General features: G+C 44.8%; 1 protein-coding gene across 1 annotated transcript in view; it reads right to left on the reverse strand.

Annotated features, from left to right (window-relative positions):
• Window positions 1-265: 265 nt before the first annotated feature.
• The window catches only part of Adra1b (adrenoceptor alpha 1B), a 58,276-nt gene continuing 30,770 nt past the window's right edge, over window positions 266-27,771 (reverse strand). Inside the window, exon 2 of the mRNA XM_059269263.1 lies at window positions 266-890. Within this exon, the coding sequence (XP_059125246.1) occupies window positions 292-890 (599 nt within the window). The 3' untranslated portion in view covers window positions 266-291. The remainder of the gene's footprint in view (window positions 891-27,771) is intronic.

Raw genomic sequence — 27,771 nt, forward strand, 5'->3', positions numbered from 1 at the left:
CTCTTTTTATGTATTTACAGAGAGAGAAGAGAGAGAGACTTAAGTCCCGGCCGGCGTCGGAGGGGGGCCCCCCAGGCTCTCAGCATGCTCAGCCCAGCTCTCCGCTGTACCTGGCACCCATGCCCCTGCCAGAAAAGCAGCTGCCCCTCTCCCCGCCCACCTCCCCCCTTGTCCCCTTGCGACCCTGTGTCTACCCGGGGCTGACACTTCTCCCACCCCCGCGCCCTCCCGCCCCCCATGATGGTGTCCTCCCCCCCGGGGTGTGTATGGGGCGGGGGAAGGAAAGGGACCCTAAAAGTGCCCGGGCGCTAGCGGCATGTTGCTCTTGAAGCCGGGCTGCCCATTGGCCAGGTCGGTCGTGGCGTCGCAGCTCCCGTTGCTGGCGTCGCCTTCGGTACCCGGGCTCTCGGGCTCACCCAGGAGCTTGAAGGTAAAGAGGGGCCCGGAGTCGAGGCGGCCGCGGCGGCCCGGAGGCTCTGGCAGGCTGAGCAGCGCCCCCGGTTTCCACTCGGGGAAGGCGCACAGCTCCACTGGTGGCTGCGCTCCGCGACCCAGGTAGCCCGGGCTGGGCGACGCCGAGGGCAGGGTCCTCTGGCTGCCACTCATGCAGCTGCCGCTGTCGTCTAGAGAGTCCTTCCGCGACTGCGATCGGTCCAGCGAGCCGCCGCGCGTCCACGGCCGATAGGTGTAAGCGCAGCCGCCCAGACGGCGACGGCGGCGGCGGCGGCGGCCACCGCGGCACTGGCACCCAAGGATACGCATGAAGGCGCGCTTGAACTCCTTGCTGGAGCACGGGTAGATGATGGGGTTGAGGCAGCTGTTGAAGTAGCCCAGCCAGAACACCACCTTGAACACGGCGTCCGGGGGCTTTAGGGTGGAGAACAGGGAGCCTGCAGGGGTGCACACAGAAAAGACAGCAGTTGGTCAGTACACTAAGCTGTGTTTGATGGCAGCTTTCCCACCCGCATGCCTTGTCCCAGATGATTTTCTACCCCTGCAGGCTAGCCTTTCCCGTTTTGAAATGAATAAATTACTTTGGGGCTGGGACAGATGCTCGTTGGTCAAGAAGGCTTGCTGCTTTATTACACAGACCAGAGTTTGGATCCCAGCGACCAAACAGAGAAATTCCCAACAGCTTTTAACACCAGATCCAATGCATCAGACTCCCTCTTCTGGCCTCTGGGAACACTAAACACACGTGCATATGCACTCACGCAGATACACACTAAAAAAAAAAAAAAAAAAAAACCAAACCTGGGTGCTGATGGTGCACACCTCTAAACCCAGCACTCCGGAGGCAGAGACAGGTGACTCTCTTTGAGTTTGAGGCCAACCTGGTCTGCAGGGTGAGTTCCAGGATAGACAGGGCAATTACACAGAGAAACTCTATCTCAATAAAACAAAACAAAAACACAAACAAACAAACAAACAAAAGATAAGCCGGGTATGGTGCCATTCACTTTTAATCCTAGCACTTGGGAGACAGAAGTATGTGGATCTCTGTCAGTTCAGGCGAGCCTGGTTCTCTAGTGAGTTTCAGGTTTACAAAAAAATAAAAAGATAAAGAAAGAAAGAAAGAAAGAAAGAAAGAAAGAAAGAAAGGAAGAAAGAAAGAAAGAAAGGGAAAAAGAAAGAAAGAAGACTGAATTCCAACACAGTAACTTCCCCTCTGTCTATGAACCCTCCCCTGATTTGGGTAAACGGATTCTACAGTCCCAACTGTTAGGTGTCGTAGGTCAGCGCTTACTCCTTTTACCCACGTGTTCTTAATAATTACCCGTAATGGCACACACACCTCTTTTGCCTATGCAAGGTGCTTTACCTATATCATTTTATCCTTCCCGAAAGGCTAGAAAATATGTACCAATTTGTTCCCATAGCGAATAGGAGCCATGTTAAAAACCCAAAATGCACAACATTGACTCTTAACAGTAAAAGAAGACAATTTGAAAGACTTTAAGAAAAATTTGGAACAAAGAAAAATGACATATTGCTTCAAAAGGATAATTCACAAGGCAAGAATAGAAGAAGTTATTTATATTCTCTCTGACAGCTAAAATGTTGATATTTAGAATATAAGAAACCCTCTAACACAAAGAAAGAGCTGAACATGCATCCTAGTGGTAGAGTTCTTGTGTGCAAGGCCTCAGGTTCAATTCCAAGGACCGCAGAAACAAACAACAAACGGCCTCCCTCCTTGTCTGCTAGAGAGGCAACTCATTGGTAAAGGTGGTTGCCACTAAGCCGGGCAATGAGTTCGAGTCCTGGAACCAATACGGTGAAAAGAGGCAACTGGTTCCTGCAGTTTGGCCTCTGACCCCCATATCTTCACCACCTCAAATAAAGTTAAAAAAACAAATTAAATTAAAAAAAATCTGCAGGCTGGCTTATGCCTGTAATCCCAATGCTCAGGAGGCTGAGGCAGGAGGATTGCTAAAAATTTGAGGTCATCCTGGAATACATATTTCTAGGCCAGTTTGGGCTACAGAGTCAGGGTAGTCTGCAGTACAAAATAAGATTCTGTCTAAAACAAACAAACAAACAAGCAAACACTGAAAAACCAAAATTAACAAAAAAAATCCTCCAACCAGCTAACTAACCAGCCCAAGATGCAAAACACCCCAAAACAAAACCAAGACAAAATAAGAAATCCAGCGGCAGTGTACTCAAAGGAAAAACAAAAACAAACAAACAAACAAACAAACAAACACCAAAAAACCAAAAAACGTGGGTAAAGAAAACAGTTACTTCACATGAATGCAGACAAGATGCTCCAAGTATCAAGCAGTTAAAAACATTAAAATAGAAGTCACAAAGGGATAAAACATATCTTTTAAGATGATAGAAAACATTAGAAAGTTGCCAAGTAAGGCTGTGGGGACATAGGTACCCCTGACTTTGGCTGCTAAGGGCACAGGTTGTGTAGACGTCTGGGAGAAGATGATGGCATTATTTGGTTCAACTAAGTGTGCACACACTTTGATCTGGGCCATTTTGTTCCAGGCCATAGCTTAGGATCATAAGGCGGCACATAGGAGGATGTTTTGATAGTATTGTTTGTGGTGACAGAGAATAGGAGAAAACCGGGGGAAATAGAAGGGAGGCACATGTAAACCCGGATAATGTGTAACACTTATGACCCAGGATGACATACCTTATAGCAATATGGGAGGAGTCTAACTACACCACTCTTCAGGGGGTAAAAAGTGTAAATCAGGGTGAGATTTATGAATTATTTCATTTAAGTAATTCACCAAACAACCATATGTGTTTTGCAGAAACATTTTCAAATTAAAAAACACATCACAAAACCATATGAAACACTTAATGTTTGCCTAGGGGTGGAGGCAGATGGACATGGACTAGGAAATGGGGATAAAAGGCAATAAATCAATAAAATAAGAGAGAGCTTGGCACAGACTGATGATGAGGAGATGCTACGATCCACAAATACGGTTAGCTTACTCTCAGAATTTGAGACCCTAAATCATTTTATGGCAATGTCAAATTAAAAACAATTTCTATTTTAAATATGAGGCAACCGAGACCTGGAGTGGTTAAGTGGTTTGCCCCTGGTTACACATCATGTCTGCAATTTAGCAGGCCCTGAAACTAAATTCTATCTGAATACAAAATATGTTTTTAAATAAAAAGATTCGACCATTAACATTCTTTTTAGAAAAAGAAGAGATATAAAAAAAAGCAATGAAAAGATACCTATTTTAAAAACAAGCAAAACTTTATAATGCAGAAAGATCACATTTAAACAACATTATTTTTGAGACAGGATCTAGGTATGTAGCAGGCTGGATTCAAACTTACAATCCTCTTTATGATTCATTCTCAGGTTTTCTTGTTGTATTTACTTATGTACATATTTAAAACAACAGGACTATAGTTTACAGAACATTTTGTACTTTCAAACCACGCTCTTACTCCACCACACAGCCTATGGTATATAGACTTTCATGGTCTATCTCATGTGCCCTGTCACACTGTGAGCCTGACCTGTGGATTGTTAAATCTAACTCCACGAATGGATAGAGTATTTCCAAGTGATATGGGTGCTTCTAGAATCCCTGTCCTGAAAGCTGGCCTATGGCTTCCACCTGCGTGCTATGCGCCTTTACCCAAACAAACAAGCAAATAAAATGCATTTAAAAGAATCCCCGTTTTTGATCCCGGGCTGCACTTGCATTCATTCCTCTCTGGGGACACGTCACCTTCTTGGTCATTTGAGGTTTGCCTTATTGTTCTGGCGAGTTCCAACTCTTCTCCGTGTGGCAGTCCAGTGGTGGTGGCTCTTGTGGGATTGGCTGGGCTCCTGGAGCAGGCCCAAGCCAGCCAGGAGTTTATACCTGGAAAGAATGCTACCCGTGTGTCAGTGTTAACGGACCTGTCTTTAAACTTGGGGGAAACATGGAAGTGGGCTGCAGTCCGGGTTTGTGGAGCTGAGACAGATAAGGGTGCTGCTTCATGTTCTAATTCTGACAAATACTACAGCAAAAGGCTTGTGGTCACATCACTTAATCCAAAGGTACAGCTTTGGATTGAGACACTGTGCAGAAGACCCCTTCTGAAATGTAGCTTAGAGTATGTGAGCACACAGTGTCCTGAGATGGGACTGAGCTGTATGTCTTAGGCTATGGGCTTCTTTCCATAACAGAGTCTGAGGGTCCAGGAAAGAGGTTTTGACAAAATAGGAAAAGGAACAGGAATGATGAATCTTGGAAGCCTTACGCACCACCACGGGAGGTACATGCTGATGAGCATAAAGCCAGCCAGCCCACTCCTTTGCATGGGGGCCTGTGGGAACCAGTATGGTGGCTCTGGACACGATGTGACCAAAGGTGGGAAGGATCCAGAGCAAGACAGCCGTTTGCTGAGGATAAACTTTGTAACTTTGTCTGGTGTCCAACTCGTTGAGGATGGCAGTGAATCGAATAACTACCCAAATCACAAGAATGCCAATGGCTAGGGTTCATCCAAGCCACCATCTGCCCTGCGTGTTGTGTTCGAGACCTGTGCTAAAACCTTCTTACAAAATGCCCTCCTACAGTCATGGCCTTGCAAAGTCGAGGCAGAGGACTGATGATGGTTTTCCTCATGCGAATCTGTAGCCTTATGCTGTTCATTCCTGTGAGTAAAAGGCATTCTTTGCTCTCTGACCGTTTGGGCAGTGTGAGGGGTGACTGAACGCAGAATTCAAATGACCCGGCCCAGTGTGGGGAGTTGACTGCTGGACTTTAGAAGTGTTAATTAGCCCTCTCAGTTTCTCATCTATAAAGTGGGAAAAATAATTGTGTCATAGAATGTTTTGAGTCCATGAAACTATCTATGTACATGGGTCGTGGTGGCACACATCTAAAATTCCAGCACTTGAGAGGTGGATTAGGAGCTCAAGGTTATTGTCAACTATGTATTCAGTTTCAAGGTCAGCCTGGGCCACAAGAATCTCTGTCTCAAAAAACAAAAACAAAACAGAAATAAAAAAAAAAGGAAGAAAGAGGAAGAAATAAAGGAGAAAAGAGAAAGAAAGAAAATATCCACATTAAACCCTTGACAAACGATCTGGCACCTTAAAAATAATTACAAATGAGGGGTGTTCTGAAATGCACACATGCCTCTGCATCAGCACCAGAGTGGTTCCAGGACCTCCTGTAAACATGAAAATCGGTGGCTACTCAGGTTGCTTTTGTAAAATGCTGCATGATTTGCATGTGACCTCCCTGCGGTCTCCCTTGCACTTTGCACCATCCTTAGGTGACTGATCAGAAGTCAACAACTTATAACACCTAGTACAATATAAATGACACACAAGTGTCTGTTATACTACAGTGTTTGCGGAATAGCAAGAAAAAAAAAAGAAGTCTGTACCTCTTGAGTACAGTTGCAACCTTTACCCTCAAATATATATGTAAATTATTTATTTATTTAATTTTGTGTTAGGCCGGCACATGCCATGGAGTGGGCATAGATCTCACAAAACATCTTTGCGGAGTTAGCTGTCTTCCATATGGACCTGGGGTACTGAACTCAGGTCATCAGGCTTGGTGGCAAGCCCCTTCACCCACTGAACCTCTTGGGTGTAGAACTAGAGGATACAGAGGGCCAAAACGTCCTGTCCAGCCTTCAGCCTGCACCAGGAACTCTGCTCTGATCTCCCCCAGCTAAGTTAGTGTGATTTCTTTATTCTGCACCCCACTGGACACATCCAGGCAGATTTCATGTCACTGTTTCATTTCTTGTTGGTTAATATCGTCAAGCCGTGTCCCAGGCCTGGCCGAGTCCTTCTTCGCTACCTAGATTGTAAATTCCTTCTGGATAGGAAACATTATTTTCATCCCTCCCCAGATTTATATATTTTATTGTAAAAATGATATACTGAGTTAAAGATTACCTGTTACAAAAAAAAAACTATAAACAAATAAAAATTCTTTCTCCAGTCAAGTGCAGAGAACTAGAGTTGACAGCTGTGTTTTTGTTCTGGGATTTTTTTGTTTTGTTTTGTTTTAAACGGGGTCATACTACATGCACCTTTTCCTAAATTGCTTTGCTCAGATATTTCCCCTTGCCCCGGTCTACACAGCTATGTCACCTGCTCCAAAGCCGCATCATATTTTGATCTGGATGCACAGTAATTTATTTAACACGTTCCCTAATGCCAGTCAAGCGGGTGATTGATTTCCAATATCTAGCTGTTACACACCTCGCGATAGGAAGCCTCAGGTATTCACTCTCCCCACACTTGTTTCTGTAGGCTGAACTCCCCTGTGAGGAATCACTGGGGCAACTACACTTTCAGCACTGGCAGCTAGCTTCATTGGCTATAGGCTTTTTGATCTTTCTTGTCCCATTTGCATGCCGTTTTATTTGCTAGTCCTTCAGACCTTAGCGTGATCCTGCCCTGCTCTCCAGTAAACCCTTCTGTGACAGTGTGTTCACTATTCGACTCTGGCTGTCTTCCAACTTGCTAGGAAGCATATAGACTAGCTTTAAATTCAAGATTTTCAGTCTCCACAGTGGAGACTTTACAGGCATTTGCCAGCATGCTTGAGTCCTTCAGTGATTTCGTTTACTGTTAGTTAATTTTTTAAAGACCGAGTCTCATGGAGCACAAGCTCATTATGTAACTGAGGGTGACCTTGAACTTGGGATCCTCCTATGTTTACCTTGCGAGGGCTGGGATTCCAGGCGGGTGCCACCACACCCAGCATCCTCTGAGACGTCTGATGGGTTGGGTTGGAATTGTTTGTGAGTAGAACCTTGAATATCCTGCCTGCAGCCTTGTGGCGGGGCAAGTTTCATACTGTCCTTCAGAAGCTCAGGTTCTCCTCAGTAAGATGGAGTAAGTAGCAGCCACTACACCTGCTGTTGTTTAGGATTAAGCAAGATGCAGCCTGCTAAGTCTGTAGGTGAGCTCTGTGAATGAGGTCTCTGCCCTACAATCAACCTCCAAAGTAATAGACATTTACCACATAGTGATTATTCCTGTACTGATGGGTCAGGGAATGTCATTAAAAAAATACTTGGGACCTGTGATTGATAACTTTACATATCATCTTGGGTTAATTACTTTCCCATCTGGGTCCTCAGTTTCCCTTCTTTGATTTAGTAGCTTGAGCTGAGTACTTTGCAGCTGAGTTCAGTGTCAGTAAAGGCACATAGGGCTGGCTCCTTGTTGCGGGTAGAGTGGAGATGAGCTTCCCTTAGTCCACCACACGGGGGCACTGTGAGTCAGGGACTGTTTGGTCCTCCGGTACAGATTCCAGGAATATTTTGCCTTCTTCCCTCACGCTCTCCACCCCCAAGTCCCACTCCCCACCTCCACCCCAACACAGGAGGATTAAGGATCTACTTGCTGGACCAGCCCATGCCCTGGTAGGATCCAGAAAGCCATAGTTAACTTGAGAAGGTGCTAAGCCTCTTTGGCACGAAAGAAGATGGGCCATGCTAATCTTTTCCCCTGGGCACCCAAACAGATCTGTTGGCTGCCAGGAGACAGGAATAAACGCAACAGGAAAAGTGGGTTCCTGGAAGGCAGGTGATCTGTTCTGGGCGTCAGGCTGCAGAGGGCTCTTTGGCAATGTAACTAACTCGATGTGAACATCCCTGGTCTCTGAGCCTGGCTCCGTTTCTCCGGCTAGTGAAACAATCCCAGTGCTTCAGGCCCTGCACCTTAGATTGCTGGGCCTTGGCAAGTCTCCTAAGTATGTCTGCTAAGTGGAGGAGAGTGACTCATTCAAGGTCACTCAGCCTGGTAAATAGCAGATAGTCATTAGGACCTGTTCCTGTTTCTGTAGACTGGATTCAAGGCTTTTTTGGAGGAGCGGAGTCGGGGAAAGTTATAGGCAGATCTGCATTCTCAGGGATGGGGTGTGGGAAAGGCATCTTGAGAGTGTGGGGCTCAGAAGCCTGGAAAATGAGTGTTCTCTTCTGCAGGGATGAAGGCTGGGCATACTGAAAGCTCTCCGTGTGTTCAGGTCTCATGGCTGCTGTGAGCACACTGACACACAGCTTCTGCTCTGCTATGGACAGCAGTGGGGCTGCCATCAGGAAGGGGACAGTGGCCACTGTCCACAGGCCAGGGCTCTCACTGTAATGCGTTTTTCCATTTGGGCCCAAGGCTGGGTCCACGTGGTCTCTGAGCTACCAGAACTGCATGACACCTTCTTGTGTTTTCTGCCCTCCCCTTAGGAAACAGTCTATAGCTATCACCACAGATAGGTTGCAAACAGAGCAGGAACCCTCCAAAGGCCGAGACTCCTGCCCTCAAGACTAGGCTTACTACTGTCAGTCTGAGCCACCACTGACTTAATGCTTTTCTTTAAATTCATTCACATTTGGTACCTAAACTATAGAGTGCAAGGTGGAGGGGCAGGGAGATGGAGGAGGAGGGGGAAGGAAGATTAACGAAAACAAACTGTACAAAATTTCCATGATGAAACCTATTCCTTTGTAGGATAATTAAAAATATACAGTCTAATAGATGCTTACAAAAGATACGTCCGATTAAACATTTGCACGTGTTTAATCATTACTCTAATGATCATAAATCCATAAAGCATGCTCTTGTGTGTGTGTGTTATGAATGGTGTACGTACATCAGTGTGAATGTACGTCGAGGCTATCTGGTGTCCTGCTTGGTCACTTTCTACCTTATTGCACCAAGTCAGCATTTCTTAGTGAACTCGGGATGAGGCTGGTGACCAGAGAGCCCCGCTGTCTTCCTTTCTTTACCTAGCCCTTCAAGGGGTGGGGTTACAGGTGTGTGGGACCATGGTCTGACTTTTTACGTGGCTGCTGGGGATTTGAACTCAGGTCTTCATATACATGCACTCTTACCTACTGAACCATCTCCCCAACCCAGAACTATATTCTGGACTCAAGGTCCCTCAAAAAGGAATCAAGGGTCTTGAGAGAATCTTTTATTACTAGTTGAAAACATGTATCACTTGCTATAAATGAAAAGCCATGGTTAAGAAAAGTAAGATTGAAATACAACACTCTCAGTACCTTTTGGATTGTTCCAGACTGGCAGGCCTTTGGGCCTGATCTCTCTTCCTCAGAGAAGAGAGGTTAGTACAAGTAGAGATGAGATGACATTTTGATCCTAAGGTGAAAGGCATTCCTTTTTGAGGGACCTAAAGTATTGAAAGATGTGACCTGAGAATCCCTTTCTCCTTTGGGAGCTCAGTCCCTGGCACATAGTGGATGCTATGTAAATATTTGATCAGTGACTGAATATGTAATTGAGAGGTTCCTGTGTCATTTATAGGTGTCATTGAAGCCATCGCGTAGACCACTCAAACATACGTCGGATTTGTTTTGACCAGCAGCTGAGATATCCCTGGGAAGCACGGTGCTGGTGGCCCCATGGCCCCACACTGATTTACTTGGCAGCTTTGGGATCAGGCTTATTAAGTGGATCTAACGAGACAGCCCTTCTGAAAGGGCTGAGGGGTGAGACCTCACCACTTGCCTGAGACATTTCTTTCATTTTCTTCTACCTTCTATTAGGCACTAGGAGGAGGAGGAGGAGGAGAAGGAGGAGGAGGAGGAGGAGGAGGAGGAGGAGGAGGAGGAGGAGGAGGTAAGACTTGGATGAGGAGGGATAAAGTCGGGGAACAGATGTTATTGTAAGCCCACCTACGTCAATTGGCTCTTAGGAGCCTGAGTGGTTTATGGGGATTGTGAAGTGGAAGGATCAAAGGCTAACACCCAACCGGACCTGGACAGAGAGAAGCATTTGTTGGTTGGACGTGTTCCAAGGAGGTCATCCTGAAGGGTCTATTCCACAACTCTGAAGAGTAAACACTGAACAACCATGCTCTCAACCTGCTGTGAGTGAACACTTGTCGTGGCCATAGTGCACGTTTGCAGAGTTATAGCACTGATTTAACAAAATTCTTTCTTAGCACTTAGCTCTGGGCTAAAAGCAGGGCCGCTTTTGGCCAGTGTGGCGGTTAGTTTTCATTGCCAACTTGATGGAATCTGGAAGAGAGCCTCAAGGAGGGCTTGTCTAGAGCAGGTTGGTCTAGGAGCCTGTCTCTGGAGGATTGTCTGGATTACATCAGTTGAGATAGGCCCCCGGTGGGTGTCACAGTTCCCTTGGGAGGGGCTTCTGAACTGTGCAAGAGCGGAGAAAGCAGCTGAGCACAAGCATGTGTGCGTTCAGTCCCTCGCTGCTCTCGACTGTGCATATGGATAGCTGCCTCACGTTCCTGCTGCTTTGACGTCTTGACCGATGGACTGGAGCCCAGAACTGTGAACTGAAGCAATCCCCCCTTCCCCACTAAGTCACTTTTCTCAGCATATACTATCACAACAACTAGGTAAAAAAACTAGACTAGACACCTCATTTTACCATCCTTGTTCATAGGACAGCCCCACTCAGGGACTGTACATATTCCAGCCTGCATTTCTGGTCTACAGGCCATGGTTATTCTGTGCTGACATAAGCAAGTCTGGATTCCACAAATAAGTTCCCAGAAGGCAGAGAGCAGGTGGGAAGTTGAGTTTAGAATTTGAGTCTTTGAATCTGGGCAGCCTCAAACAAAAGCTCTTAACCAGCAGAACAGCGCAGAGGAAATGGAATATATGTGCTGATAGATATACAGACTGGAAGAATGGACAATGAAATCAATCAACACTGCTTAACCCCCGGTGGGGGGAATTATAGGTGAATTTTCCTTTTGGTTCTTTTTGGTGTTTTCCACCCCCTTCCAACCCCCCCCCCACCCCCCCCCCCCTCGCCGCCGCCGCCGCCTCCATACAAAGTAATTATGAAATCAGTTAAAACCCAGTGAATATTACTTAGAAACTAAAAAAATCGAAACAAGCCAAAAGACATTGTGTTTAATCACCTCCTTGTTATGGTTAGACAATTAAAAAAAATGATCTACTTTATGTAATTCCCACGACAGCTTGATGACCAAGATAGGATTGTCCCTGTGTTAAAGATGAAGCCACAGTGTCACAGATGTAATGCTGTACCAAGGCCCCTGCACATAAGGGACAGAGACCTTGAAAGGAAACCTTTCAGTGCTAACCCCAGAAACTCTGTTAGTCCCCAATGTGCCTGTACCCCTCTGACCTTATTCTCTCGCCGCAGGGACAAATGGGGAATCTTTTTAGTCTTTACACACTCCTGGCTGTGCATACCCAGAGGCCTTCGCCTAACAACCAGTGAGCATGCTTGCACACTGCGATGGGGAGGCACCAGAGCTTGTGGCACTGTTTGTCTGGTGTACAGAGCACCAATATCGAGCTGGGTGGTTTGTAGCATCCCTCTGGGCTATGATATTCAGGGGCTCTGGATTATAAATTTGGATTTGACTTATTTCACAGTTATCATCAGGCAAACCCATGATCTCAGGGGAGCCAGTGGGAGGTGAAACCGTTTTGATCAACTTGTAAATTGAGTGGGGTTTTATTTTTTATTTTTTTTCCCCCCACGCTCTTATTAGCAGTATTTGGCTACACCTTCAGCCAAACTGCGTCTCCCTAGCTGAAACAGTCTGGCCCAATAAAAACTAGAAAAATATAAAACACTAGCTAATTCTTTCAGCATTGGCTCTGTAAAAGGAAGCCTTCCTGGATTTGGAAACTCCCTTCGAGGTTTTTCCATTTTCATTTGCCGTTTAACCCTGGAACGAGATCATAAACTCGTCTGACAAATCAAATGTCTTCGGGGCCCACAGATCCATGTTAAGCTGTAAAACAGACTGGAAATAATAGGCGGCCGAGTAGCTGTTTACAGTATGTGGTTCCTAAAGCAATTGTCAAGTAGCATGTTTGCAGACACCCTCTATGGCCATACAGTGATTCCACTGTAAAGGACGACACAGAGGCGTAAGTGACCAACAGGGTCCCATGCCCAGGAAGGGATGGGCGAGGACTGAAAACCCGTCTCTGATGCCTGGGTTCTTGCTCATTGACTGATAAGAAGAGAACAGTGCTCCTGCTCATGTCCTTAAACACCAGGTAGTCCTCACCCCCTTATCTAAGAGTTTCCTACTACCCAGAGCATTCCAAATGTACCCTCAAATATGTGTCCTCTGTCACTCTTTACCTTGCATTTCAGTTCTTTGGTCTATACCTCATCTCTGATTAGACTGTGAACGTGTAGAAAAGAGTGTAGGCTGACTCTTCTCTCTCTGTCCAGAGCCTAGCATAGGGCCTGGCAGGTTATGATGGGCACTTAACTAACCGACATTACGCAAATAATAGTAGAGATAAAAGTAATAAAATAGGAATATGTGAATAGTCATTCAAAGTGAAACTTCTGGGTAAGTAATATCTAGGCCTGTGTTAGAAATGTGATATCTGGGCTGGGGAGACACCTCAGTAGTTGAAATGCTTGTGCAACCATGAGGATGGGAGTTCTGATCCCGAAATCCACATACCTGCTGGGTGGGCGTTGTGACCTGCCTGGAAGATGGAGAGAGGGGATGCCTAGAGTAAAGCGGCCAGTGAGACCAGCCACAGGGGAGCTATGGGCTTAAGACACATCGCCTCAATGAATAAGGCAGAAGAGCAATAGAGGATAAATCCCAGCACCAACCTTATACCTCTACATGTCCTTGTACACACATGTATGCATACCCACACATATGTGTGCCCATGGCCATATGCGACAGACAGACAGACACACACACACAGACACACACACACACACACACACACACACACACACACACACACACAGGAATAAAAAGGAACACAGAATCTTTGATCCAGTACATCAGATCTGCTTCTGAACAGGACTCTGAGGTGAGAAGTATTATCCCATGCCACACTGATGTACTTATTATTTGAACTCATGTGTGAGAGTACACATACACACTCAACTGTGGAGACTCCAGGTCAGTTCCAGGTGTTACTCACAGGAGTCATCCACTCAATGTTTTTGAGATGAGATCTTTCATGGGGACCTGCTTTTAGACTAGACTGTCCAGCTGGCAAGCCCCAGGAGTCCTCTCTCTCTCTCTGCCTCTCCAGCAAGCACATGCCACCACCCCTGACGTTCTAACGTGGGAGCTAGGAATCAAACTAAGGCTCTTAGGCTTGCACAGCAAGCGCTTTACTGACTGGGCCCTTTCCTCTGCACCCAGTTCATTTCATTTTTAAGACAGAGTCTCGTGTTGTCCAGACTGGCTTTACACTCCACATGTAAACAAAAAATTAAAGAAGAACATGAAACCGCGAGGAAGATTGGGTAGGAGGTGGCTAGGGGAAGTTGGAGGGAGCTGGCAGTGGATAGATATGATCAATATATATTGTATAAATGTATAAAACTGACAGACAATTAAAAACCATTATCTCAGCAGCAGCAACAACAACAACTCCTCCTCCCCCCTTCAGTATGTAGCTGAAGATGACCTTGAACTTTTGACCCCTCTTCTTCCACCTCCTGAGTACTGACTAGGATTATAGGTAGGCAGACCACACCTGTTTGTGTGTACTGAGATGGTTTTCACACATACTAGACAAGCACTGGCCTCCAGCCCCAGGCACACACATTTATTTTTAATATTTGTTTTCTTGCATTTCTTGGTACTCAGGGAAAAGCATGGGATTAGTTCCCTTGTCCTCAGCTCTCTTGTGGCTCCAACAGTTAGTAGGAGAAAGTTCAAACTGCTGGGGCTGGAATTTGAGACCCATTGAACTTGGCTGCAGTGAGCTGATCCTCAGCAACACGGGCGCTGGCTTTTCTGGCCGCTTTCCTCCTGTGAGCGCTCGCTGTCCACTGGCCTGAGATGGATCTCCGTTCCTCCCCCTCCTTTCCAGACCTGGCTCAGTGGCCTCCTCCTTACAACTTCTTTTCTCTGGGGTGTGAAAACAGAGCAGGGAACGAACACACAGAGAGGCTCTGCTAAGATCTGGGTGGTGCTGGCAGCCGTCAGGCAGGAGGGATGGGCTCCGTAGTCTCCATTTACACTGGTACCCACAGGGGCTCTGTGCATATGGGACTCGTCTGATATCACAAACAGCTCTTAGGTGATAAAGCTAGGACTCAAACTCAGATATCTCTGGCCTCAAAGCTGGACCAGCTTCCATAACACACAATAATTATTTCTCTACTTTAGCACATTTCTGGGATGAGGGAAAGGCGGCATTGTTTACTTATGTCTTTTAAATGATATGGTCATTATAGGTTTTTTTTATTTAGCCATTAAAACCTGTGCATGTATCTAGAAGCCAAGAGTTCTGTGGATTCTTTTCAGTTAGCAATACTGGTTAAGCAGATAACTTCACATCATATGGTTTCAGGGACCCACAGGCCCACTGAGTCTCCTCTTTGATTACCCAGGAAGCACTGAGTCCCCCGATTAGGACTAGCTGGTGTTTCTGTATGTGGGTATGTACACTTGACTGCAAGTATTCTTGGAGGCCAGAGGCATCAGGTGCCCTGGAGCTGGAGTTACAGATTGCTGTGAGCCGCCATGTACGACTGGGAATTGAACCTGGGTCCTCTGGAAGAGCAACAAATGATCTTAAACACTAAGACATCTCTTTAGCCCCATCTCTGTGTTCTTTTGAGACATGATCTCCCTCTATAGCTCCAGGATGTCTTGGCTATTACTATATAGTCCAGGTTTTCCTTGAACTCATGGCAGTTTGCCTGCCTCAGCCTCCTGAGTACTGGAGTCACAGGCAAGCACCATCACATCTGGTTTCCTTTCTCTTAGCTTTACTCTTTTTTACTTTACCCAGCTCAGTTCTCACCTCTGCCTTGAGACCTTCTCTGACTGCTTCAGGCTATTTCTTTCTTGTTTCCCACCAAGCAGAGCCCATAGTGCACAGGTCCATGTAGGACTCCAATGTTATAGCTTTGGGCACCATAGAAACTCTTTATAGATGGGGGTCATAGAAACTCTTTATAGATGGGGGTCTACGTTTCATACTGCTAGCATGGGTTTGGATATAAGACAACACCTATTAATTATTGATTAATTGATGGAACTAAGATCCACCTGCTGGCATCAGCCCAAAGTTAGGAGTAGAGGCATCTTCCAAGCTTCTATGCTTTGACCTCGTGGGATATAGTGATTTTCCCTGTAGAAGGTTTGCACAAACTGAGCATTGGTGAGATTTATGAGAAGACAGCTACAAAACTTTATAAAGGGGCATAAAAAGAAGACATATATAAATGGAGAGACATAGCTTGCTGTTGTACAGAAGTTCCTATCCAACATAAATCCATTTCTCCCCAGATTCCTCTGAAAGTTCAAAATAACTTTATTAAAATTCCAACAAGTTTTTTTGGAGTAGGTTTTTTTTTTTAAATCCAAAATCAAGCCTATGCATGACTATGAAATATAGAAGGGCAATTATGAGAAAATGTCCAGGAAATTTGAAAAAAATGAAGAGGAATGATGGGGTAAATAGGGGGGAAATGAGCGAGCTCCTTCCTGTGTATTAACTCTGTTATAAAATATTAGGGCAGGAAATACAGGGGAAGGTAGAAAGATCCATAAAGTTATATGGTTTAGATGACAAACCAAATGCCCATGAAATTTTATGTGTCAGTTCAATGCTTTCGGGGAAAAATAGATTATTTATAACCGATGTTGGGATAATTAGAAAAGAATGAGGCTGGATCCTTATTTCATCTATTTTTTTTATTTTTTATTTTTGGCTGCTGAAGACAGAGCTTCTCTGTGTAGCCCTGACTGTCCTGAAACTTGCTCTGTAGCCCAGGCTGGTCTCAAACTCACAGAGATCTGCCTACCTCTGCCTCCCGAGTGCTGGGATTAAAGGCGTGTGCCACCACACCTGGCTCTTTATTTACTTCTTATACAGAAATAGACTTGTATTCAATATTTTAAATATTCAAAAACCCCATTAAAATATTAGAGGAAAGCTGGGGGCCTAGTGGCTAAGATCTGTAACCTTGGGCACTAAGGAGTAGGGTCACAAGTTGTAAGTCTAACTGGGCTTACCAAGAGAACGACAGTCCAACTCCAGCCTAGGGAATTTAGGGAGACCCTGTCTCAAAAAGAAAAACACCAACAACAGAAAGAAAAAGTCATCATAGCACTGGAGATGTAACTCAGAGGCAGAGCGCTTGCCGAGGGTTCACGAGGCCCTAGCTCAGTCCTCAGTATTGAAAACAAAAATCAGAAGAGAATGTACATAAATATTTTTATGGTTTTGATAAAAGGAGTATTTTAAGGTGTGGCAGAATTTCAGGACTGGTAAGGAAGAAATATAGATGAACTTGTTGATATATGTCTGTAAGGCCTCAGATTTTATTTGTTTATTTATTCACTTATTTTTGGGGACAAGATAGGGCCTTGAACTTTCTATATAGCCAAGGATGGCTTTGAACTTCTGATCCCCCTGCTTCCATCTCTTTGAGTGCTTCGATCACAGGCATGCTTGACCACATAGGGTTTAAGTGGCATTGAACTGGGACTTCATGCTTGCTAGGCCAACACTCTACTAACTGAACTATATCTCTATCCCAAAGACTGCAAACTTTAAAAGCAAAGATGTAAGAAGAATTGAGGGAAATATTAATTTGGTTTTGAGGCGCTGGGGTTGAACCCAGGACCTTGTGAATGTGAGACAAACACTCTACCATTGAGCTACATCTCCAGCCCAAGAGAGTAAAGGGAACGGCATCTCTGATACAGCAAAGCTCTTTTTGAAATCAACCAGAGAAAAACAAGTCAGTAGAAAAACCAAGCAAATCAGCTGGATAAGCAAATAAGGTAAGGACAGTGGTCAGCGACAGACTTGGTGAAAAGTAAAATTCTTCTACAAATAATGCAAAGTAAGAGCAGCAAAGCGTTTGAGAGCTAACAGTTGAGACGACAGCTTAACAGGTGCTGTGAGGCTTGGAGAGATGATTAGCAGACCCGAGTGTTTTCTGTTCTCACAGAGGACCAGAGCCACAGGGTGGCTGACAATCAGCTAAAACTCCAGCTCCGGGGAAATCTAATACCCTTTTCTGGACTTGTTACGCGCGCGCGCGCGCGCGCGCGCGCGCGCACGCACACACACACACACACACACAAAACTTAGAGGGGAAAAAGTGCTGATGTTCTGTTTGCCAAGGGAACAGGAGAGAAGACATCCTTGTGTGCTTTCGTGGAGGGTGTCACTTTGGGGTGGCAAAGTGGTATTATCTAATAAGATCAAAATGAGCATGGTTTTCCATTTATGTGTGACACCCAGGAACTTGTCCTCTAGAAGTGTTCTTGAAAGAGAGCAAGATGAAAAGAGTAGGGAACCAAAGCAGTGCTCCCCCAAACTGAGAAATAACCTAGATTGCCAACAATAGGGGATTGTAAAATAAACCATGCAGCATTCATGCCGTGAAAAAACCATATATTTACTAAAATGGTAAGTTTGGTCTACAGCGACTTATGTAACAGTATTAAAAAGAAAGAGCAAATTTCAGGAGCTCATGACTACATCCTACTTTGTAAAGGATTCATCTATTTTATTTTATGTGTGTGAACGTTTTTGCCTGTATGTGTGTACTGCATGCATGCCTGCTGCCCATGAGGCCAGAAGATGGCGCTGGATCCCCTGGAACTGGAGTTACAGAGGATCACAAACAGCCATGTCAGTGCTGGGAATGGAACTCAGACCCGCTGCAAGGAAAACCAGTCTTCTTCATGGCTGTCTAGAGGCCCAACAATCTGATTTTTATAAACACTCTTTCTCTCTGTGTAGACTATTATATTAATAGCAAAAACAGTCTGAATGAACAAAGACTGAATTGTTGACAGTGTTTATCTCTGAAGGATGGATTGTATGAAAAATTTCACTTTGCATCTATTTTTTTTTGTAATAAACAAGTGCTGCTTTGCTGGAGTGTGTGTGGGAGGGGTAGGTTGACAATACAGGGTCAGGGGGAAGTCTACACAGAATATCTGGTGGACACTGAGGCCTGGCCTTGGCCTTTCCAGTCCAAGCAGATAGGTTACGAAGCAAGGGACCAAAGAACTCTCAGGGTCTCTTCTTCCTCTGGCCCTAAGCCTTGTGCTCACCATTTTGAAATGGGCCTGAAGTTAGAGGAAAGGACGTGGTCTCTTTGGCCTGAGTTTCTTTGAGCCCAGAACAAACAGGCCACCCAGTGCATGCTTCTTCCTTCCAAGGTGGTAGATGAGCCTGTCAGCGGGCTGAAAGGCCTAGGTGTCTCAGATGAAAGGCTCCACCACAGAACAGGGACAATTACCGGCCTCAGGGAGCCAGATGGGAAACCAGCCAGATTGGACCACTTAGGCCATTAGGCTCCACAAGATTCCTTTCATCCTGTCTCCCAGCAGCTGTTGGCTCATTTGAGTTTTCTTTCTGACTCATCCCTTTGTTCCATCCTTTGACTGGTGGGAATCAAACTTTTCCTATCTCCAAACCAGTCTTCCATGTTTAGCTTGGCTCTGGACCCCCGGATGGCTCCGCGTATCTCCCTTCCACCTGTTTGGTCCCATCTGGGACACAATGTTCCCTCAGAGGCTGTGTCTGGGGGATCGCGGTGTCTTTGTCATCTGGAGCCCTCCGTGGTCCTTGACTGCAGTGTGAATGATGCCAGTCGCCAGCTCCCGGGTATCCGGTCTCCTCACCAAAGGCCCCCTCCTGCCTTCTTGTGTCCCCAGAGCCAAGCACGTTGCCTGGCATTGGGAAATTTGGTATGATGAAATGACTGTTCTTTGCTGCTGACTGGCAGTCATTCTCCAGGTTCTAGAAACATGGAGTTCATCCTGGCTCTTAGGCTACGTTTGTGAGCATGCCCTAAAATGACCCTGGGTGCTGCGTCAGTCAGATAGGAGCAAGAAATTTTGGGTGCTGCTCCACAGAGTCACGACCACGGGTAATAAGAAAGCATGGTGCATTTCAAAAAGCTGGAAGAAAGGATTTTTCAAAAGTTTTTTTTTTTAACCATAAAGAAATGATCAAAATCATAATGGTGTTTTATGCTTGTAATTCCATTAGTCTGGGGGCAGAAGCAAGCAAGTGGACTTCTGAGATCTAGACCAGCAGGCATACTTATTGAGACTCTATCTCAAAAGTAGGAGGAGATTGAGGAACGGAGAGATGGTTCATTAGTGCAGAGCACTTGCTGCTCCTGCAAAGGACTTAGATTCTGTTTCCAGCACCCACATGGTGGCTCACAACCATTTGTAAATCCAGTTCCAAGGGATACAGCATATTTGGTATCCATGGGTACCAGGCACGTGTGTAGTGCATGTAATATACTTTAGCAAAACATTGTTATCTATAAAATAAAAGTAATATAAAATATGCAAGAGAGAAAGGAGAGAGAAATGATCAGTTTAGTGTTTGAGGAGCTATATATGTTCACCTCAATTTAGAGATTAGGTAATGTATAACTGTATCAAAACATCATATGGTATTCCATTACTACGTACTGTATGTTTTTATGTATCATTGAAAAAATTCAATAAAAAGCCCCTGAAATTCCTGCCCTTTATCACAGCTTAAAAACTGCTCACAGAAGGGAGTGTTTCAGAAGGAAGGGTCTGGAAAACAATTCCTTGCTCAGCTGGCAGACTGCTGTAGGATAGATACAGAGATGGGTGGACTTGCTGTGAGCACATGAGAAATTCTGAATGTATTCTATTTGTCTCTGTATCATTTATGTATGTGCCACTCAGACATGATGGGAGGGGGCGCTCTTCCGGAAAGTAGGTGAGATGTTTCCTAGTCACTTCCCCACAGACTTTCAAATTCAAAGCCCTCCCTTGGAGTGTCTGGATTCATGGGGGGTGTCTGACCTCAGCGTGGCCTCTCCTGCCTCTTGTTTTCCAGTCCCTTGATGATCCCTGTGCTTACATCCCATGTGGCTATGGTCCTATGAGAGAACAACCTCTCACACCATGTGCAGTGTATGAGTCCTGAACTTCATAGCTTAGAACCCAAACTTCCGACAAAATGGAATGTAGAGGTGGGGCCTTTGGGGATTCAGTCTTGAGGGTGGAATTCTCAAAAATAAGAATAGTGCCCTTAAAAATGGGACTCTAGAGGGGTAGGAAAGTCCTTGCTTAGTATGTATAACATCCTGACTTCCATCCCCAGTATAATAAAACTTAGAGGTCTCTAGAGCTTTCTTACTCTTTTTCCTCCATGTGAAGACAGAACAGTCAACCTGAAATCTGGAAGAGGTTGTCAAAAGAACCGAACTGTGCTGATAAAATAAAAAGCACTGATTGGGGAGATGGCTCAGTGGTTAGGAGCACTTGTTGCTTTTGCAGAGGACCCAGGTTCAGTTCTCAGTACTCACAGCGTGGCTCATAACTTTCTGTAACTTCAGTTCCAAGGGGTCTGATGCCCTTTTCTCACCCTCACAGGTACCAGGCATGCATGTGATGCACATGCATACATGCAAACACTCATACAATAAAATTAATAATTAAGAAGAGAAACAAAAACCCATCTGTACTGAAAATACAGTAACCTTGTAGTTGTTCTTTCTTGGAGCAGCCTGAGCTGACTAAGACATCAAACATGGGGAGAAAATGCTGGATGCTGGGCTCCCCGACCTCCTGCTCATCCCATCTCATCTCTGTTCTTTTGGTGGCTCTGGGAGATCTGAATTATTGTGATTTTTTGAGACAGGGTTCCATGTAGCCCAGGCTGGCCTCAAACTCTCTTTGTGGGCTAAGGACTGCCTTGAACTTGTGATCTTCCTGCCTCTGCCCCTATAAGCACTGGGATTCTAAGCTAACCGGGCTTTCTGGATGCAGGGTTTTAGACTGTTGGTGTCAGCAGGAAGTCCCCAAGCCTTGCTCCACTTTGCAGGGAGCCTCAATCGAACATCTCCTAGATGCCTGCAGCTAGTTGAGCATTTAATCAAGCAGATTAATATTGATCCTGGAATCAAGGAGATTTCACTGATTATTTTGTTCAGCCTCCCCAAGCTTAGGAGGTGAGTGCAATAATAATGTGCAGTTTATACACTCAACAACAACAACAACAACAACAACAACAACAACAACAGAAAACAGCAGCTCGGTTATTAAGCAAAATGTCCAAAACTGCACAGTTGCAAAAATGAGATTCAGTTCTAGGCCTGCCCCCAAAACTCCTGATCTCCCTTCTACTGCTGACTCTTTTAGCCTAGAGACTTGTATGCCCTGTGGAGCATTTGGTATGGGGGTGTCTGGAAGAAGACCAGAGGTGCTGGTTACACACAGGGAAGGAGAGACTTGTAGGAGATTGTTTGAGAAGGAAACATTATTTGACATTATTGCTTTAAGATATGTCCCATCTTTGAAAATGTTGAGGAGACAGATTGGAATGGTGGGGGAGAGTACTCCCTTTACCAATGGAGCTATGAGAGCAACTGAATAAATGTTTCAGAAAAGCCTAGAGTAGGGATGCTATTTAGCTCCTGAGAGGTGTCCAGCTTCCTGACTTCAGAGGTAGAAACAGGTGCAGACTCTCACTGTAGTTAGAAAGGGAATTTGTGATGGTTAATACTGATGATTATCCACTTGATAGGACTTAGAATCATGGAGGAAATCAGCCTCTGGGCATGCCCATCAGGGGTTATCTAGATTATGTCCACTGGTGGGAAGACCTTCCCTAACTGGGGGCAACATTGCCCTTGGGTTCTGGACTGAATAAAACAGAGAAAGCAGGCTGGGCATCGGCATCCATCACTCTCTGCTTCCTGACTGCGGATGCGGCGGGATTAAGCTGCCTCAAGCTCTTGGGGTCATTGGTGTCATAATCAACTGTGCTGGAACTGTGAGCCCAAAGAAACTGCTCCTTCCTTCAATTGCTCCTGTCATGGGAATGAGTAACTGATACAGTCTTTATGATGTGAAGATGGCGTTCTGACATAAATAACAAACAATTAAATCAGTTACCGTCAACTGATAGCAGGCAGGTGGCAGGTGCTTTAACTAACCCCTATGGTGCACCATTCTGTTTAGGACCCAAAAGTTATATGTAGCAGCTACCATTGTCCCCATTTCACAGATTTTTTTTTTGTTGTTGTTAGTTTGTTTGTAGTATGAGGGTTTGAACTTAGGGCTTCATACATGCTAGGTAGGCATTATACCACTTGGCTATATCCCCAGCCATAGTTACGCCTTTTATTTTGAGACAAGGTCTCACCAAGTTGTCCAGGCTGCCCTCGAATTTGCAATCCTCAAGCTTCAGCTTCCTAGCTAGTGGGGATGACACACCTATGTCACCAGGTTCAGCACGTTTCACAGATGTTAAAGTGGAGGTTTAGTAGAGAAGTAATCTCTCAGGGCCAACTGTGAGTTCTTGGGTTACTATCTTCTGTGGTTTTAATAATACACAAATATCAAGATAGCAGGTTTCCTAAAGAAGTTTAAATAAGTAGTGTAAATGGGTGCAAACACTGTGGAAATCAGTGTGGAGTTCCCTCAAAACACTAGAAATAGGTGAATTGTATGACTAAGCTATACCTTTCCGGGGCATAGACCCAAAGGACTCTACTTTCTGACAGAGACACATGCTCATCCATGTTCATAGCCATTTTCACAATATCTAGGACATGGAAACCAGCCTAGATGCCCATCAGCTGATGAACAGGTAATTGAAATGTGCTACCTATACGCAGTGAAATCATATTCAGCAGCACAGAAAAATAAAATTGTGAAATTTGTAGGTAAATGGGTAGAACTAGAAAACATTATACTGAGTGAGGTCACTCAGATCCAGAAAGACAAACATTGCATGCTGTCCCTCATGTGAGGATCCTAGCATGGAATCTTTAGATTTGTGTGTTTACCTGGAGATTTGTGTGTTGAATCAAAGGAAGTAGTAACAAAAGGGCCACTGGTGGAGATGAGGACAAGGGGGCTTAAGGGAGGGGGTGTGGTAGAACATGTGTGATATGGAGGAAAGGGGGAATAATGCGGAGGGAGGTTTAAATGTAGGGGAGGGATGAGAGGGTAGGGTAGAGGAAGGGACCAGGGGAGGGATAACTCACACTAAGGATGTCTGAAAAAAACCAAATGGAAGCTGCCTATTGTATAAGTTCACCTTCTCTCTTCCTTTCCACAAATTAATATTTGCATAAAAGAGTTGAAATGGAGTCACTCTACCCAGAGGATAATACTCCTTCCAGAGACAAAGGATGCCAAAGAAAAAGTCCAGTGTCAGATGTGGGATGCCTCCCCTTGAGGTGGTCAGGAGTGCCCTGGAGATTCCCCAAGACAACCACTGCTCTGGGCTGTCCACTGGAACTTTATGGTAAAAGTGTAAGACAACACACACTTAGAACACGGAGAAAACAAAACAAACAATAAGAAAGTAGAGCAAGGTGAACATGGAATTGTCGGCATTTTGGAGGTGGAGGCAGGAGGATCAGGAGTTTGAGGCAAGCTTAGGCTACGTGACCCTATCTCGAACCAAAGCAAACCAGAACCAAACCAAATGTAGAACAGAATTCACAAGGGAGCGCATCTAAAGAAGAGAGGAAAAAGCATGTTAGGACATGAATGCATTAGGTTTTAGATGACCTTTCTTCTCAGGCAAATTGGGAGAAACTATTTAGAATTGAAAAATCATCTTTCCCTATATCCGGACCTCCCAGACCAAGGTTTGTAAGAAGGTGGAGTGAGGAGGGATCTTAAGTCACAGATCTTCCTGCCATCTGTAGATGGGCAACACCTCGAAAGAACCAGAGAACAGTAAAAGGGGTGTCCAGAGAATGGAGGAAGCAAAGAAAGGTGAAAACACAGAATTAAGCCAGTGTTAAAAGGACCCCCAAAATCCTTGCTCCTGTCACATTCTCATATCTTTGACTAGGATGAAAGGGTCTTGTGCACAATAAGACCCTAACGGTTGCTGTGATTGGGTGGTCAGGCCAGGGCAGTTTGGATTCCAGTCTGAGGAGCTGCTACATTCTTTCTGTTTCCTGGCGGTCTTCCTGTTCCAATGTAACACAATTCTGCTCTGGGTCACCCCAAAGGGATTACTCAGGCTTGCTAATTCTTTTGTCTACTTCCTTCCTTATAGTCTCAATCTGATGTTCAACCCTAAACCCGACAAAGGCACTGAGCCTCAGTAGGTCATTCTGAAAAATTGCCCTATTTCTCCCAGAGGTGCACGCTTAGAATGAGGGCATAAAGAAAAATCCACCTAGCTCAGTAGCAGTGAGAAGTGACCAGCTGGGCTCTGGTCTTCATCTTCCCTTGTGCCTTTCCCCATGCTCTAACCCACTGATTGTCCCAGGAGGGCATCAGGAGAGCTGACACAGTCTCTGATGACTCCGGGTTTTGCAAATACCAAAAGGGTAGGATGCAAGGAGACGCCATGTGCAAGTCCAGCGTGTGAACAAACACATTTGGCAAACGCATCTCAGACTCCTTCTTCCGAGGTTGCTGACACGCATGAATGGAGGCAGGCTAGCCCATCTGCTCTGAGCTCTTGCTGGCTTAGGAGAGGACAGAGTAACCTTAGGAGACAGTCTTGACCAGGCCACCTGCCTCTGTGTGGCTAGTGCGCTCCCTTTGTCGATCCGGGTGCTTCATCCTAGTCTCTCTTGATCTGCATCTTTCCCCTATGGATTTGTTCAAAGAAAAAGGACAATCTGGTAAAACCAGCATTTGAAGTCAGGGTTTATTAGCCCCACTTTCTGTTTTACTTTCAATGTTGTTAATGCATCAAGCCTCTAAAAATGGTGTCTGTGAACCACTGAGAAGAAAGAGTTGCCTGATGCTCGGATGTACAATTTCTTTATAACGGTTTCATAGCTTCCATCAGGTTTTCTAAAGAGCTCTGTACTAAAAAAAGGGATAAGGACCATTGATTTAAAGAAAATCACGGTTTCAATCAAGAGCTGGCTTGTCCACACGCGGGGCCAAGCACTAAGAAGAATGGGCTCCATCTCTCTAACGAACAATTCGAAGCTAATAGTGTTGGTGAGGATGCAAGTGGAACAGAATAGAATGCACTGATTGTGGGAGTATAAATTGGCTCATGATTTCTGGAGGGAAATTGAGAGAGATGACTGAAAAGCTTTAAAGTATTATGTATTCGACTTCTCTGGAATTGCAGTTCTGAGAATGTGTCTTAGCAGCTACTGTTGTTAACTCTGGAGTTAGACTGACAGGTTAAAATTTAGAGTTATTGTCTCTATCTCTATGGGGAAGTCGATCTCTCTAAGCTATATATTCCTCATCTACGAAATGGAGATATTATTTATCCGTGGAGCTCTTTGGAGGGTTAAATGAAAATATACATGTGAAACATGTAGTATGGCATCCAAAGCATCAAAACTCTGCAAGTGAGGGTAAAGGCACTTGTTGCCAAGGCTGATGACCTGAGTTCAATACCTGGGACCCACACAGTGGATGGAGAGAATCAGTAAATATTGGTTACTATTTGTATGCAAAAATTTGATAGCCATGTTATTTATAATGATTAAAATTGGAACCAACTTCAAAACTGTGACATAAGTAATTGGCCTAATGATATATGGCATTTAACCAGTTAAGATTAATGAAGTGAGTATGATCAGAAAAGTGTGTATATATTTTATAAGTTTTCTATATATGTATATACACATATATATATACACACATATGCATATGTATATGTATTCTTACACAATGAATAATCCTTCTCCCAGAAGCCATAGATTGCTAAGCAAAAGCCCAGTCTCACCTCAAATTGTTGCTCAGGATATCCTGGAACCCTCCAAACAATACAGGTACCCACCACTGGTCTTGGTTGCCAACCAGAATTTGATGAAATCTTATTGCTGAAGACACCACATACATAGCTCACTTGGCATGGAAAAACTGAGTTGATATTAACTAGGAAGCTTCCTATTCACTGGCTAGTTATCATAGCACTAGAAGGTTCTATGTAGGTGGCTGGGGGAAAAGTTATCAACAGTCTTCTCCATCTATGAACCCTGTGAACTGCAATAAAGACCAGGGTGTCAAGACGGGCCATGCATGCAACAGTGACACATGTTCCAAAGGGAATCAACTGCTTTCTGAATGAAAGTCCATCCCACAGGAGGAAATCTGTGCCTGGTACTGCAAATCTGGCTAAGAACCCATGGTCGTGGAACTCACAGGCGCCAGAGGCAAACCTTCTATTATTTTACTAAATGTACAGCCTATCAAACTACCTTCTGTAGTTATAGCTCTATACTCCCCAATCAGTGCACCTCTCAGATCTCATTAGAGAAGAGTCTTTGTTCAGTGGGAGGTGAGCAGTGCAGAAACTCGCCGCTAATCAAAGTGCAGAGACTATGCGTCAGTGGCATACTCAACCACAAATGGGACATCCTCTACCACAAAGGCTCCATTGTGTAACAGGGAGAAGACAGATGGTAAGAACCAGGGGCCAGAGAGGACTGTAGTTAAACAGTGTCTTCTGCACATGACAGGACTACTGTACTGATGAGCTCAACAGCGTGGCTGCTTGCATATGACTTGAGTAAGATTAAGCCACTCAGCATTCTAGCACAGAGGTGGAGGGGCTCATGAGTCCTCACCCCTCTCTGAGGAGCTATTGGTGACAGATAGCCTCTGGAGGAGGGAGATTTGGTTTTCTCGAAGGGTGTGGTCACTATTAGGTCAACCACACACCGTTGGACCCTACATTTATGAGTATATGGGCGCCACAAGTTAGAACTGCTGTTATTAAAAAATAAATTTAAAAAAGACAATGAAATTGGGAGGGGCTGATCTGAGAGGACTTAGGGGAAGGAGTCACAGGTGAATATGATAAAAATACCTTGTATGAAATTCTCAGAGTTAATTACATTAATAAAATATTATATTAAAATGTTTGTGGTGTGGAAAGACACTGGGGAGATTGGAAGTCAGCACGTATGATATTCCACAAAAAAAACGGCTCAATAAATGTTCTAGGCTTCTCAGTGGCTTTGCTTGGGGCATGGGTTTTTATGATCTTTCTGCTTTCCTGTATCTTCTAAATTTTTTGTAATGAACACATGTAGCTTTTTGCAATAAGACAAAACTAACTTAATAAAATCAATTCATGAAAAAAAAATGACGAGTCATTGCTGAGAAATGTGCCATGACTTTGACTACTTGGGGGCAGATTCCTTTTCTTATGAAGAAAAGGAGAGTTTTTTTGTTTGTTGTCAGTTTGTTTTTGAGAGAGGGTCTCATTGCATGGTTCTGGATGGCCCAGAACTCACAGAGATCCTCCTGTCTCTGCATCCTGAATGTTGGGATACAATGTGTGTGAAGCCAGGCCTGGCTGGAAATTGAAAATCTGTAGCCAGGCAGAATGGCACATGCCTATAATTCCAGTACTCAGGAG

Source organism: Peromyscus eremicus, chromosome 8a (assembly GCF_949786415.1).
Source record: "Peromyscus eremicus chromosome 8a, PerEre_H2_v1, whole genome shotgun sequence".
Classification (NCBI taxonomy): Eukaryota; Metazoa; Chordata; class Mammalia; order Rodentia; family Cricetidae; genus Peromyscus; species Peromyscus eremicus.